This window comes from Hylaeus volcanicus, chromosome 8 (assembly GCF_026283585.1).
Source record: "Hylaeus volcanicus isolate JK05 chromosome 8, UHH_iyHylVolc1.0_haploid, whole genome shotgun sequence".
Taxonomy (NCBI): Eukaryota; Metazoa; Arthropoda; class Insecta; order Hymenoptera; family Colletidae; genus Hylaeus; species Hylaeus volcanicus.
Genome location: NC_071983.1, coordinates 9,805,287 through 9,818,158, shown reverse-complemented (window position 1 = coordinate 9,818,158; position 12,872 = coordinate 9,805,287). Strand labels below are relative to the sequence as shown.

General features: G+C 44.6%; 2 protein-coding genes across 5 annotated transcripts in view; one reads left to right on the top strand and one right to left on the bottom strand.

Moving 5' to 3' along the window:
• LOC128880968 (uncharacterized) overlaps nucleotides 1-12,872 on the top strand; it is a 105,458-nt gene that overhangs the window by 27,925 nt on the left and 64,661 nt on the right. The gene's annotated exons all lie outside the window — the stretch shown is intronic.
• The window catches only part of LOC128880967 (uncharacterized), a 41,639-nt gene continuing 32,553 nt past the window's right edge, over nucleotides 3,787-12,872 (bottom strand). For all 3 annotated transcript variants that reach the window (XM_054131581.1, XM_054131582.1, XM_054131580.1), the window contains 2 exons: nucleotides 11,436-11,529; nucleotides 3,787-9,510 (listed from right to left, as the gene is read on the bottom strand). In XM_054131581.1, the coding sequence (XP_053987556.1) occupies nucleotides 9,343-9,510; nucleotides 11,436-11,529 (262 nt within the window). In that variant the 3' untranslated portion in view covers nucleotides 3,787-9,342. The remainder of the gene's footprint in view (nucleotides 9,511-11,435; nucleotides 11,530-12,872) is intronic.

Sequence of the window (12,872 nt, the reverse complement as noted above, 5' to 3'; positions counted from 1 at the left end):
AGTTTCTGACGACGCTTTCCGTCGAGCCTTCCGTTCTCCGTCCGACGCCGACGTCGCGAGCGTATTGTCCCCTTCAGCGACGAGAATAGAGCTCCATTGTTATTACTATCCGCAAACAGGCTAACGGTCGTTAATTCGCAATAGATCCTATTCGTGGGCGTAGGTAATACGTAGTGATATGTAATGAAGTGGGGTTGTTGAAAACATCGAGGCTGTTTTTGAAATATTTTATTTATTTTAACACAAGAATATATCTTGGACTTTTTTGGTAGTATTGGTATCAATTTATTCGTTTCTTCTGTGGGAATGAATACTTTTCTAACCCTGAATTGTACGACAATACGCAGTATTAATACTTATCATTGCATTTCTTACCCCGAATTGTTGTTAACAAACATTCCAAGTCCATATAAATCTGAAATGCACAGCTACAACATTTAATAGTGCACTGCGCGTTATCCAAATGAGAATATCATATTAAACATTATTATTATTATTATTTTGTGAACCACATAGCATTCGTTATTTCAAATAGTATTTCGAATATTTCTTCTCTAAATTCTATCCCGCTATTCATCGAAGAGCCAAGAGCGAGGTCGGAACATTCAGAGAGAATCGAATAAACGCCTGTATTTTTAATACCGCGCTGACTCTCGAAGCCTCTGCTTCTGCGATTACGATTGAAAATGCAATTCTCGAAAAGTGCAACGAGAGAGGAAGTAGCGAAATGACGCGTCTTGCGCCACGGGCTACGAATCTCGCCCCTTATCGGTGCAGCGATAAGCGAGGGGATGATGCGGGATGCCGATGCCAGACCCGTTTGAAATTCACCGCGCAGTCTATGATATTATCTCGAGACAATTAAATTAGCCGCTATTGAAACGAAGTTATTTCGAGCTAGAATAGAGGCCGGGGCCGACCCGATGCATACAAAGTGGCGAAATTTCGGAGGCGCCAGGGATAGCGTTGGTTCGCACTCGGGCAGCCCGCTTAAATGCCATCGGCGTCCGCGTTAATTAGATACTCGATCCAACGGCCGATAATTACGCGACGTCCGGTAATTAAATCGCAGTCGTCCGAGAAGGCTTTTATTCGCGTCCCGTCGCGTGCGACGCTTTGCATCCCTCTGTCGAAGCGCCTAATCTTCCTCACCTCGCGTGACGCTGCATGAAAGAGTATAACGTAGATTTTTTTATACGTACCTGGTCGTTTCGTGTCCATTATGAACCATAAATATCGATTTGTTCCGCACTGAATCGGCGTTCGATCTTCTTCTGCTCGGAATCTCTTCTCGAGTTTTATTTGGCTCTGTGATTTCTATCTGTGATGGTCCTAACAAATGTATCATCACTGGAATGAAATTCTATAATATAACAGCGCTCTGGACCCTCTCTCTCTCTCTCTCTCTTTCTCGTTTCTCGCTGATTAGGCTAAGGATAGGTTAAGAATATCGTGTAATTTTATAATTTTACAATGAGACTGCATGTGAACATTGAAATAAATACAATAGGATACAATACAATAACGTAACAGTGCTCTAAACTTATCTAGAGCATTCATCCCTGGCTTTACGTGCTCTAATGGCTAAATAAATAAACGAGCCTCGACACCTAAGTCTCAGGGATCACTTGGCGCGACTTCTGCCTTTCGTTCTTCGAAAGCTCGAAACTCGCTAGGTTTCCGGTGCCACGAGTAATTCGCGGCAGCTACGTAAATTCCAGCTTAAACTCGACTCGAATTTACGATCGCGACGGCGCCCTCTGAATCCTTGATTTACGAGGCAACGCGATCTCAAGTACAATTCGTCGTCCGTCACTGTCCGTAGACCATTCACCGATCGTTAGCGTCGGTTCGGACGAATATTTTTTTTTTTTATTAATTTCGTGTACTCTCCGGATAAAACGCTTTAATGTTCTGTGAAGAAACGAGACAGAGGCGCGACAGAAAGGACAACGAGGAGAGAGGATCGGCAGAAAAATGAAACGATCGTTTCGCTGTGCGTAAATGTAACATTTATTTCGGCATAAATTATGACGATAGATACATAGATTAGGTATAGATACAAAATGAATTGACTGTAGACAGGACTGTAGCGAAAATACACCAATGCATTTGTCGCACCAGTATTCATTCGTACTCGATTTGTTCCGCTTGCTCCCGGCAACTCCGATCGGCGCGACTATTTCTTTCGCGGACGATATTCGATCTCGGTGGAGGACAGAGCGGTTGCGCGAGATCGTTCCGCCGTCGACGTTTGTCCTTTTTATTTTTTTCTTTGTTTCTTCTTCTCAAAACCGTTCGGAAAAAGGTTAGAAGGAAGAAGGAACGAGCGAGCTCTCACGGTTCATCGGTGACGGGACATAATCGAACGTAATCGGATGGCCGCGTGAACGGGGCTTATAGAAAATACAAAGTCACGAGTTTTCTGAGCAACGTGTCGCTCGCACGGCGAGCTTCCACTTCCTTTCGCGACGTCTCTAATTATCATCGATTGAGCGACTAGACCTAAAGCGATCTTTGATTTTCGTAAGAGCCCCGGGCGAGTGAACCCCGGTGGCGTTATTTTGATTCTTCGCGCTCGTTGATGCTCGCAAGACTCTCAGTTCGGCGAAACGACCAGGACTTTGACCGAAAACGAAGCGACACTTGGCACCGAACAAGAGAACGCGACGCGTTCCTTCGAGCGGAGATCAGCCTGTGAACGAATCATTGACGTGTAAAACGAAACGTAAATCCGCGGGAAACGCAACGATTTTGGCAAAATATCGCGTTGCTTGGCGCTACATGGCGTCGTAATCTACTTATTGTATGTATATCTCGTATGTATATATAATATAATATGTATATATATATATATTTTTATATACATATGCATGTGCCATGTATATGTATATAATTTTTTACGAACCGTTCCACGATTAATTAGGATCATCACAGCCATAGCTTTGAATACGAATGCGTCGTTCGTATTTTTTTTCCTTTTTTTTTTTAAGACCGATACAATTATAGTTAATAATCCGTTTGGCGGTAATAGTAAAGATAAGGTGCGGACCTTTCTACCGGTTATCGTTATATTTGGTTTTCTACCAGCTACACATCGATTACAACGAGATTCGAATGCGATAGTCGTACGAGACATTGAACGAGACCGAGCTTTTAAACTCTTCGGAGCGAACGTGAATCTTGGATGGAAATCGAACTAAGCGACAAGCGGTCTACGTGATTCTATATCGTATTCGTAATTCCTGCTCGAGACGAGTAGCGAGTAGAGTCAACAGATTTTGCCTGCACGAGTCCACACACTGTCGCGACGAACAGTAGAACGAGTGAGAATTCTGGATAGAAAGAAACATGTTTATTGTGAAGTGGACGCGTTGTTTTCTCTTTGACGTGATTCAGAAAGCTAGCAAGAGAGCGTTAATGGGTTCAATAATAAAGCAAACAGAAGGCAACGAAAACAATATCCAAACTCGTGAGAACATTGAATCACGTTCCTCTGTTTAGTTGAAAGGTTTGTTTTCGTATTATTTACCATTCATATTGTCTCCATTTGCTCATTTAAATTTATTCCAAGCGGTGGCAGTGGATTAATCACGTTGTGGATTATGGTTGATTTTCGTATTAAATATTTTTATATTTTTCTTAATTTTCTGACTCTTTCAAGTAAAAATACAGCGTTCACGCGCACCAAATGAACCAATCAAGGACTGCTTTCCATCCAGAACATCCCTCCGTTTGATTGTGCAGCGCTTTACGTTACATCCTGATCTTCGATTTTCTGTTGACCGGACAGCCGCCTCTGTTTTCGATTTCTCGAATCGAGAGACGGAGCGACGGAACGAATAGTCGATTCGATAGTCTCTCGCGGTCAAAGACTGTTACCTCTACTTTTCTCTCGAGCGCTATCGGACGTCTACTTGGTAACGAGAACACACTACTTGGCGAAACTCGACTATCGTATCCTAAACGGAGTATCCGAGGTAGTTCCGTCGCGACGACTGCGAGAAATCGTTTTCGTTCCGTTGCGCGCGTCGACCACGATTTGCATTACCGCGGGCTCGCGAATCGGCGATCTGCGTCGCCTAGAAAAAATACAATTTATCGATCGCAAAGGGAGCAAAGACGCGACCGGTTCGTCTCGAGGGAAGAGCGATTCGCGGTGGTCGACGCGCGGACAGGAACAAACGATCTTCGTCGCCGAACGGAATTCGATCGGACGGGTGATGACGAAAATGACGACGACGACGACGATGACGACGACGACGACGACGACGATAACGGTAACGATAACGATAACGACGACATCGACTTTCCTACGACCACTACGATACGTTCTACGATTATAATCTCTCTACAGTCGGAGGATAGATTTCCAGTCACTTCCGATTTTCCGTCCCAGTCGTCCGAATAAAATTTTGATCCTCTTATCTCGGCGCTGGGCCGCGCTTCCGGTCGAATTGTTTTCATCGATTCCGGCCATGCCGGACACGTGTCAAGCCCAATCCGCGATCGAAACGATAAGCGGTTCGTCTAATCGAGATTAGAACTACGTGATTCGCCGTCTCTGTTGCCGACAGAGACGAGTGGAACGATCGGGGACGGAACTTCGGAAGTCGGGAAGGTTTAAGACAGACTAGAGACCCGTTGTGCAGCTGACGACGATCGGCGTCGCTTCTCTTTGGTTTCGAGGAAAGCGTGCATCCGCGGGTCGAAGCTACGGCTAAGTAGTTAGGAGGGACCGTGATTTCGGACGTACGTTCATTTAAACGACTATCTACCGATTCTAGAACCGGCTACTCGAAACGAAGCGAACACACAGAAACCGTGTCGACAAGCAAGGACGAGTGTCTATCGAGAAGACTAGAGTGCTTTTCGCGTTGGACGACACTTTATCGCGCTAAGGAGCGTACTCGAGATAAGCGGCTCGAGGAAGTTCTACATTTTTGAAAGCAGGAAAGAGCTTAAACGCTGAATATATCTGTCTCTCGAAGGCTGCGCGACGAGTGCCTCGAGGAAGCGCTACGCGGGCTACTTAACACGCCTGACGGTGGCCGCCAACACGGTACCAACTACTCGCATAAAAACGCAACACAAAAGATTTACGATCTCGATGAACAACGTGAGATTTCAGTAGAAGCAGTTTTTTCGAGGGGACCCGGGGACCGCGAAACGTTTACGGAAATTTTTACAAGGGAGGATCGCGAGGTGGTTGACGACTTGAATCTATCGTCTCCCAAAGGTTGAAAACGGGTATGATATAGATCACAGTTTTCGAAACAGTTGTAAAAATCGAAATTATAATACAACAGTTATAGATTTAAAAGGTTCTAGCCTATATGAGTTTTCTACGAGTCTATAACACTTTATCTACTTATTTCGAAACGGTCTGCAATTTAAGAAATAATTTTCTACATTAACACGTGTCAATCTAGGCTGACAATAATTCCTCCAAACTGATACTAGGTACATCGAAAGCCAAGTCTGTTTTCAAAAACTGAACATTGTAAATGGACATCCACGGTGAATAAATTCCAGATGTTAAACACTGGAATTAATAAGCCTATAAACAGGATTTCTGTATAGCGTAGGAGGCTAAGATAATTTTTTCTCGAGTGCAGTTGCTAGTGCACGAAAATGCTCGGGTCCCCCGAAAAGTGGAAAAACCTACGATCGGGTCTACGAGCGATCTAAATCTATCGACTAGAGTCTGCCAAACGAAGCGTTTTATCCCTACGGCTAAACTAACGATCTACGACATCGACTGAGTTTCCACGAAACTTTACCTATCAGCTTTGAGACGAACATTTGTACGCTGTATCCATATAGCGACACTCTACACGGTATTCGCGACCCGGGCGGGAACGAGCGCGGCTAGTTTCGTTCTAGGAAATTATAAAGTTTCCCGGCGAAAAACGCGGGGGCGTTTTCACAATCGGAATTCGACGCACGACGTGGCGCGCAAACGGAAGACGAAAAAACGATTAAACGAAAAACAGCCCGCTCGTCCTATCCCCCCGTCGAATCGCGAAAAACCATTAAACCCTGTAACACGTAATAGCACTCGACTAAATGGCACGTAGAATCCGATCGGAATCGATCGGACTCCTTTTCACCTGGCGCGGGGTCCGCTGCCGACGCGACGATCGCGGCAGCGTCGCGATCAACAACCGCGGCGAGAACTTTGTTCGATAAATAGACGGGCGAACGGACTGTGCTGAGGGGGATGAATGGATGGTTGGACGCATACATAGCCAGGCGGAGACAGCAGAGAATGGCGGAAAGCAGACGTTGAGCGAGGGAGAGAGAGAAGCGTTTATTCGTTTCAACTACATAGGGGATGCCGTTGCCCTGAAGCAATTACAGGAACGCGCGTGGACGTCGAGGTACGATTAAACGCAACGCTTAGGCCGTTCCCGCCACCCGAACGACGTAATTTCAAAGCGATTACAAACAAAATCGCAGAAGCGAGTCTTGATGGAAGAAATAGGTAAAGGAAAGTGACCGAAGTCGTCACCTCCAGTTGAAAAGGAATCAAAATTGCACGACACCTGTCAGAGCGATTCTATTAATCCTTTGCACTCGAGAGATGACTCTGGGTCACCAATAGGTTTGACGTAGCAAATAAACCAGCGATAATGTTTGTTTAAGTTTAATTTCTTTGGAACTCGAAGTTTCGATAAAACGATTGTCGGTGAGGAGAATATGACCTGATTCTCAAATCTCAAATTAGAAATTTCATTTTCAAAGTCAATCAAAGCTTAGGATTTGTGGCAATGGAATGCTAAGGAAGTATCTTGAGTTGCTGGTAGATAACAGAAAAAAGTCCTCGAGTGCAAAGGGTTAAAAACAATCAAGGACCCGGATCAGTCTGCAGTCTAAAAATTCGATCGGGTCGTTTGGATGGGAGAGTAGCTTCGTGACACGCGCGTTCTGCCAATCGCCGAATACCAACTTGCGATCGTTCGATCACACCTTACACCTACACCGTTCATATTCAACGTGGAATACACCCTTGAGCAAAGCCGGAAGTACAAAAATCCTCTGGATGGCGATTACGAAGAGCTCGTCGCATAATACGGAGCTGGGTATCGATCGCTCGCACGGTCGGGTCGGCCGACGAGGGATCGAGATTACTTTGATCGGGACGCATCGTGACACGGCCAAGTTTCTACTTCAAGTTAACAAAAATAAGTATCGCGTCAACCATGCGCCGTTTCACGATGATCCCAGGAGAAGAGGGGCTCTGCTTTTGACTCGCGACTACCGCCGGCGGGCTTCTATCCTCGGCTTCCTTCGAGCGACGCGGTGGAAAGCTCAAAGAACGGAAAGCGTGACAAAGCTCGAAACGCCCCGCGTAAACCGGACTCGCTGCAAGCTACAGCGTGGTCCAGCTGTCTCAACGAGCGGATTTGCGGTCCTCGGGATCGCGAAGATCCCGACATCCAGATTCTACCAGCACGATCGATCTTGCGGGGCAAAGCAGAGGGGTCGTTACGCGTCAAATTGGACACCGATTTTGCTGAAAGATGGATACTAAAAATTGGTCAATCTTGGGGTAACTCGCAATTGAGTCGTTCACTGGACAAATCGATTAACTCCACCATAAAAATAACATATAAAAATTGTAACATTGCTGACGGTTATTTTCTGGCTATTTTTTTCTTATTCATTTTATATACCGTTTGATGAAAGCTGCATCTGTATTTATGTATTCTACGATGTTTATTTGAATTTATATTATAAAGAGAATTTTAAAAGACAATGTACATTATTTCATCGCATTTCTCAACTTTTTGTTTTACGGAGTTAATCGATTTGTGCAGTGAATGGCCCAATTATTTATCGGCAATACAATGGGAAATATAATAAAAAAGATGAAGTAGAAAGTGCACATATTCTATGAAATTACTTCTAAGTAATAATGCAATTGCAATCATATTTTTTCATAAGCTTTAATACTTGTTCATGTAATATAAATATAGTCTTTTATCTGTAAAATAGTGTCTCAGTGTTTGCGTTTCGTGAACTTGTTTCGATAGCTCGATCATTTCAAATGAACAATTTCCAATTTTTCACTATGTACACTTTCCGCTCCATCTATCTTTTTAAGAACTTCCCCCATCGTGTTAACGACAGATAATTATTCATTTATAGTTTCTCGCGATCTAACGAAGGACCTTATCGAACATTAAGTCAGAACTACCCCAAAATACCATTTTTCAACATCCTTCTTTGAATATACAGTCGATCCCATAAGTATTCGCACCCTTTGTACTTATTGAAAAATTCATGTTTCCAAATAAATTTGTAATTGTAAATATGTACACGTGCGAAGATTATTCATGTACATATTTATAATGAAAAATTGATTTGGAAACACGAAGCATATCGTTTAAATTAGACAAAGGGTCTAGCAGAATAAGGATAGGCAATCGGCCCCCACCCCAATTTTCATTGCTATTATGTGCCGTACAATGCTTTTGACCTAAGGGAGACCTACCAAAAAAATCAAGAATGATGATCGGTTATTCCTAGATCCGTTATGCTAGATCGTTATGCTAGATCCTTTCTTCAATACATGGTACGAATACTATGAGACTGACTATACTCCAGTCTTTCGTTACGTTTAAACGTATCACGAAGGATTTTAGTATTTCAAAAACTCCTTCGAGATACGCTTAAATATCACCGAAGACTTTAACGCGTCCAAGTTCGACCACAGCTAGAGACATTACTCCTGAAGGTGTCCGATTTGTGGAATGACCCGAAGCGGGGCGGCTTCCGCGCGAACGGTAGACCAGAAGCAGCGCACACCATAGGAGGAGGACGCATAGGAAACCACAGGATGCCGTTGCATACATATCGCCTGCGAGATTTACGACCTTACGTACTAATACTTTGGAAAATGCTTTGGTTTTTCTCGATCACCGTTGCTTTGTATACTCGACTTAGGTATCGTTCGTCGCTAGTTAAAACCTACTTAATTCGAGCTAAGTTAAACACTACCTTTGGACGTTTGGCATTTTGCTTTTTTGTTCGCTTACTTTGGCTGCTCGTGTGCTCTATTAAATTTTTGACGCGCGACGCTGTCGACTGTATATCGGTTCTCCGCGTTCTTCCGCGGAAGCGTTCAGGCCGGAATGTCCGAGGAGGAGAGAAGCGTCGGGAGACGCGGATTCCGGCGACGCGGTGCTCGCGAGCGTCGTTCTTCGGACGTGAAAGAGATTCGTCGAGAAATTGCGGCCCATCTCGGAGGAAAGGATCGTAGAAACCGCGCCCTTTCCGTTCTTACGTATAGTGTTCGCAGTCCCCACACTCGGAGAGCGTGGGTGGAGACGGACACTAGGTGGTGTTCGGATCCTCGTAGGCCTTCTCGTAGTCCCGTCGACGGATCACCGCGAAGTGTGTCATCTGGAAGGAGTTGGTCTTCTTGCAGCCACGCTCCAGCGTACCCGTCATACTGTAACCCATATTGAAGTCGCTCGACGAAACGTTCGACGTCAGGTACAACTGCAGACAGAAACAAACGCACGTCGTTCAAAATTACGAGGCTCGCATATGCGCGGATTTCTCCAAACATTTGCCTCGAGCAACACACGCCAACGCGAACGCGATGCATTTCCAGTTCGCGACAAACTTTTGATTAATAACAGCGCGTTACCGCAGCCCGACTTTCGACCGGAAACGTAGATTTACTTCCATTCGTACATATCGTGATTTTATTTCGCTCTGCATTTCGGATTCTACCTCCGGGCGTAATCAAGGCGTGTTGTTGCTATCACTAACGTAGTCTAACGTGTCCGATTCGTTTCGCTACAAATATCGTTCGAATAAACTTCAATTCACTGGTTGGGAAGCTGGCGTTATGAAAAAAATTCTTATCCTCAGGGGCTGCAGCTGTGTTTGATCGCAGCTACGGTACGGGTGTTGGCGAACCCGAGGTACCCGAGCTTCTCACAGGCCCATTCGGCCTTACGATAAGAGAAAATAGAGCCATAGGAATACAACATGCAAAATAGAAAAAAGAATACCAAGGTCATATTATATGTAGCATATGAGTTAAAGTAAACATTTTAGAAGTAAGTGAAATAGACTTGCATGGTCTGAATACGGTTATAAAAATGAACCAAGCAAAAATTCTTATCTCCGCAACCGTTGAACATAAGACCCCCAATTTGTTTTCTTGAATTATTATCGAATGTCAGAGACTTTATTACTAAAGATCTCAATCGTGAATCGTGAATTGAATTATATTTCGTCCAACGCCGGTTTCTACTCGAGTTCGGCCCCTTTGATGCTCGCCGTCCGGGAAAAGCATCATCGCTCCGGGTTTACGTGCGCATGCAGCCGCGAGCGTGTACGTGCTGCTAACGTTCGCGTTTTAGCGTCGTAAATTTCCCCGTCACCTATACGTTACGTCGCCGTCGCACAATAGAAGCCACTTTAGAATTTGGGTCGTTCGAAAATCCCCGGGTTTCTCCGCCTCGTCACGGAAAGTATCGTCTCGTAACGCGACAGTTTCCTGAGAGGCGATCGTCGAGGCGGTAAACGTGAAAAATTTCGGCGTCCCGAAGAAAAGTAGATAAACTCGAACCGTTACGAGAAAGTGCGACCAGTGCTCGTTTGTACAGGCACGCGTGGCTATCGATTACACTCACTTTCCGCATGCAAAGATTATTGGCGTTGGGGGTGGGAGTCGGTTTATTTCCACGGTTCGAATAGTTTTTAAAGCTTTAACGTGACGTCAATTGCCATAGTTCGTTCTCGGTGTCCCCTTTATTTCTATTTTTATACAATGGGTGCTCGCGATTTCGCATAAATGGAATACCGTTTCTGTGCCTTCGGGAACTTTATAAGAACTGGTATAAATTCCACGCAAAGTTTTCTCAACGAAGACCACTTGCTCCTCGTTTCTACGATGATCGGCGCAATATGAATTTATTCGTTCTTTTCCGCGTAGAAACCCCGACCGAAACCCATTTACGTTTTTGTTATCATAACGTGATTCTTCACGTCTGCAAAGCAAACGAAAGTCTTACTGTTGTCGAAAGACATTAGCGACTAGTGAAAAGATGTTAGCGACCAGTGGTTTATCAACTCGACAATTATCCATCATACTTCCATTTTACCTCAGTCTCGAAGTAACTCGACCGTTTCCGTTGGATGCAGCAATCGATTCGTTTCCGCACGAATAACAAACCGAATACCAAACGATGTCGTTCAGTAGATTTGTAAACAAGACCGCTTTAAATCGCGCGACAAAGTGCACAGGCAATGTTTGTATTTCATTAGAGCGTTTCGCGAAGCGTAATAGCGACGATACTTTCCACGCGTTCGATCGAAACGGCAAACTACGCGGTCGAGGTACTTCCCAATGACCGTCGTTTGAAAAACCCATAGGGTATGCGAGACTCGCGAGAGTAAGATTAACGTACCTTGAAATCGGGATCGATCGTCATTCTCTTGAAAGAGCCAATAATGTAGAGCGTCCCCGTTCCCGTGTCTACCATTTTTGCCTGAGTGCTGTACCTAGAACAAAACAGTCCACTCGGTGAAACGATGTGTAGAGACGAAGCTTTTAAACATTTCAAAAACAACTTTCTGAAGTTTAGATATTTTAGGTCTAAATAGGCTTAAAAGTATCTCTCTCTCTCTCTCTCTCTCATTAAATAATCAATACATGTATAAAAACCTAAAAATCACACGCAATAATCTTGATACTCTCGTTCGATATGTACACATTGAGTCTCTCCGCCTCAGACTGACTTCTCTTGTCATCTCACGCTTGGCACCCAAAGCATACGCACACAACACACCCTTTACATCCTCAAACGTGCAAGTGCATTCTCAGAAGACGATCTCATAACTTAATAACTTAACTAGTTAACCTCTTAGGCACGACTGTTTCTCTGTACAGCAGAGTTCAACGCGAATGATGCGTAAACGACACTGCAATGCAGGACGGAATGCTGTTTTTTTACGCGAGTACTTTAGGACGAAGTTCTCGATGATTGAGTTATAGTTTTTCTTAAAGATATGATATTAGATATGCTCAGAAAGGTGGCATCCGTGAAAACCGCGATAGTAGCGCGTCGTGCATAAGAGGTTAACAGTTATTAACCATTAGTCACATCTAATAATAAAAAATCTTTTAAATACCGGAGCTAACGGAAATCTATACACGGATAACAGCATCGACTAATTTCGCAGGCCAGATTCGGTGAATTGAAATTTCTATTTCGGTCCGTCGGCCGCGATTTTGTGTAAATCCGTCTGCGCGCGCGATGGGACAAAACGGACAGCCTAATTTAGACTATTGAAAATTTCAGTAGTTTATTAACGGCGTTTGTCGTTCTTGTTGATTCATACATCGAACAGCGTTCGATTAAGCCGTTTAACGCCGACCGGAAAACCGTGCAGGTGTATTTATTCGCGGACAAGTAATTATGAAGCACGAAATCGCGATCGCCAGAAGCACGGCGCGCGTTTCACCGGCAAATTAAGAGAGCCGAGCACGCCGATTTTCACGGGTCAAAATTTTCCAGCTGTCGCCGACAGCCGACAGCTCTACTCGCGGAAAAACGTGCACTTGGCCTGGCCCCCCGGGTAAGCGTTTTATCGTCCCGTAAATCGGTAATGCGATTACCGTCGCCCGTACGCGACACGGTTTACGGCAATTTGTTTTCTCTGCGCCTATTTTTTTCACCATTCGACCGACGCTTTATGCTCCGCCGTCAGGTTACACGTTGTCGGAGATACCACTTTAGAAAGAATTGAACGAGGGCCGACGTCGACGTCGACCTCGCCTTTCACGGGGGAGGAATAGGGAAAACTTGGTTAAAGGTGCGATAGTTCGAATAAATCTGATTCGT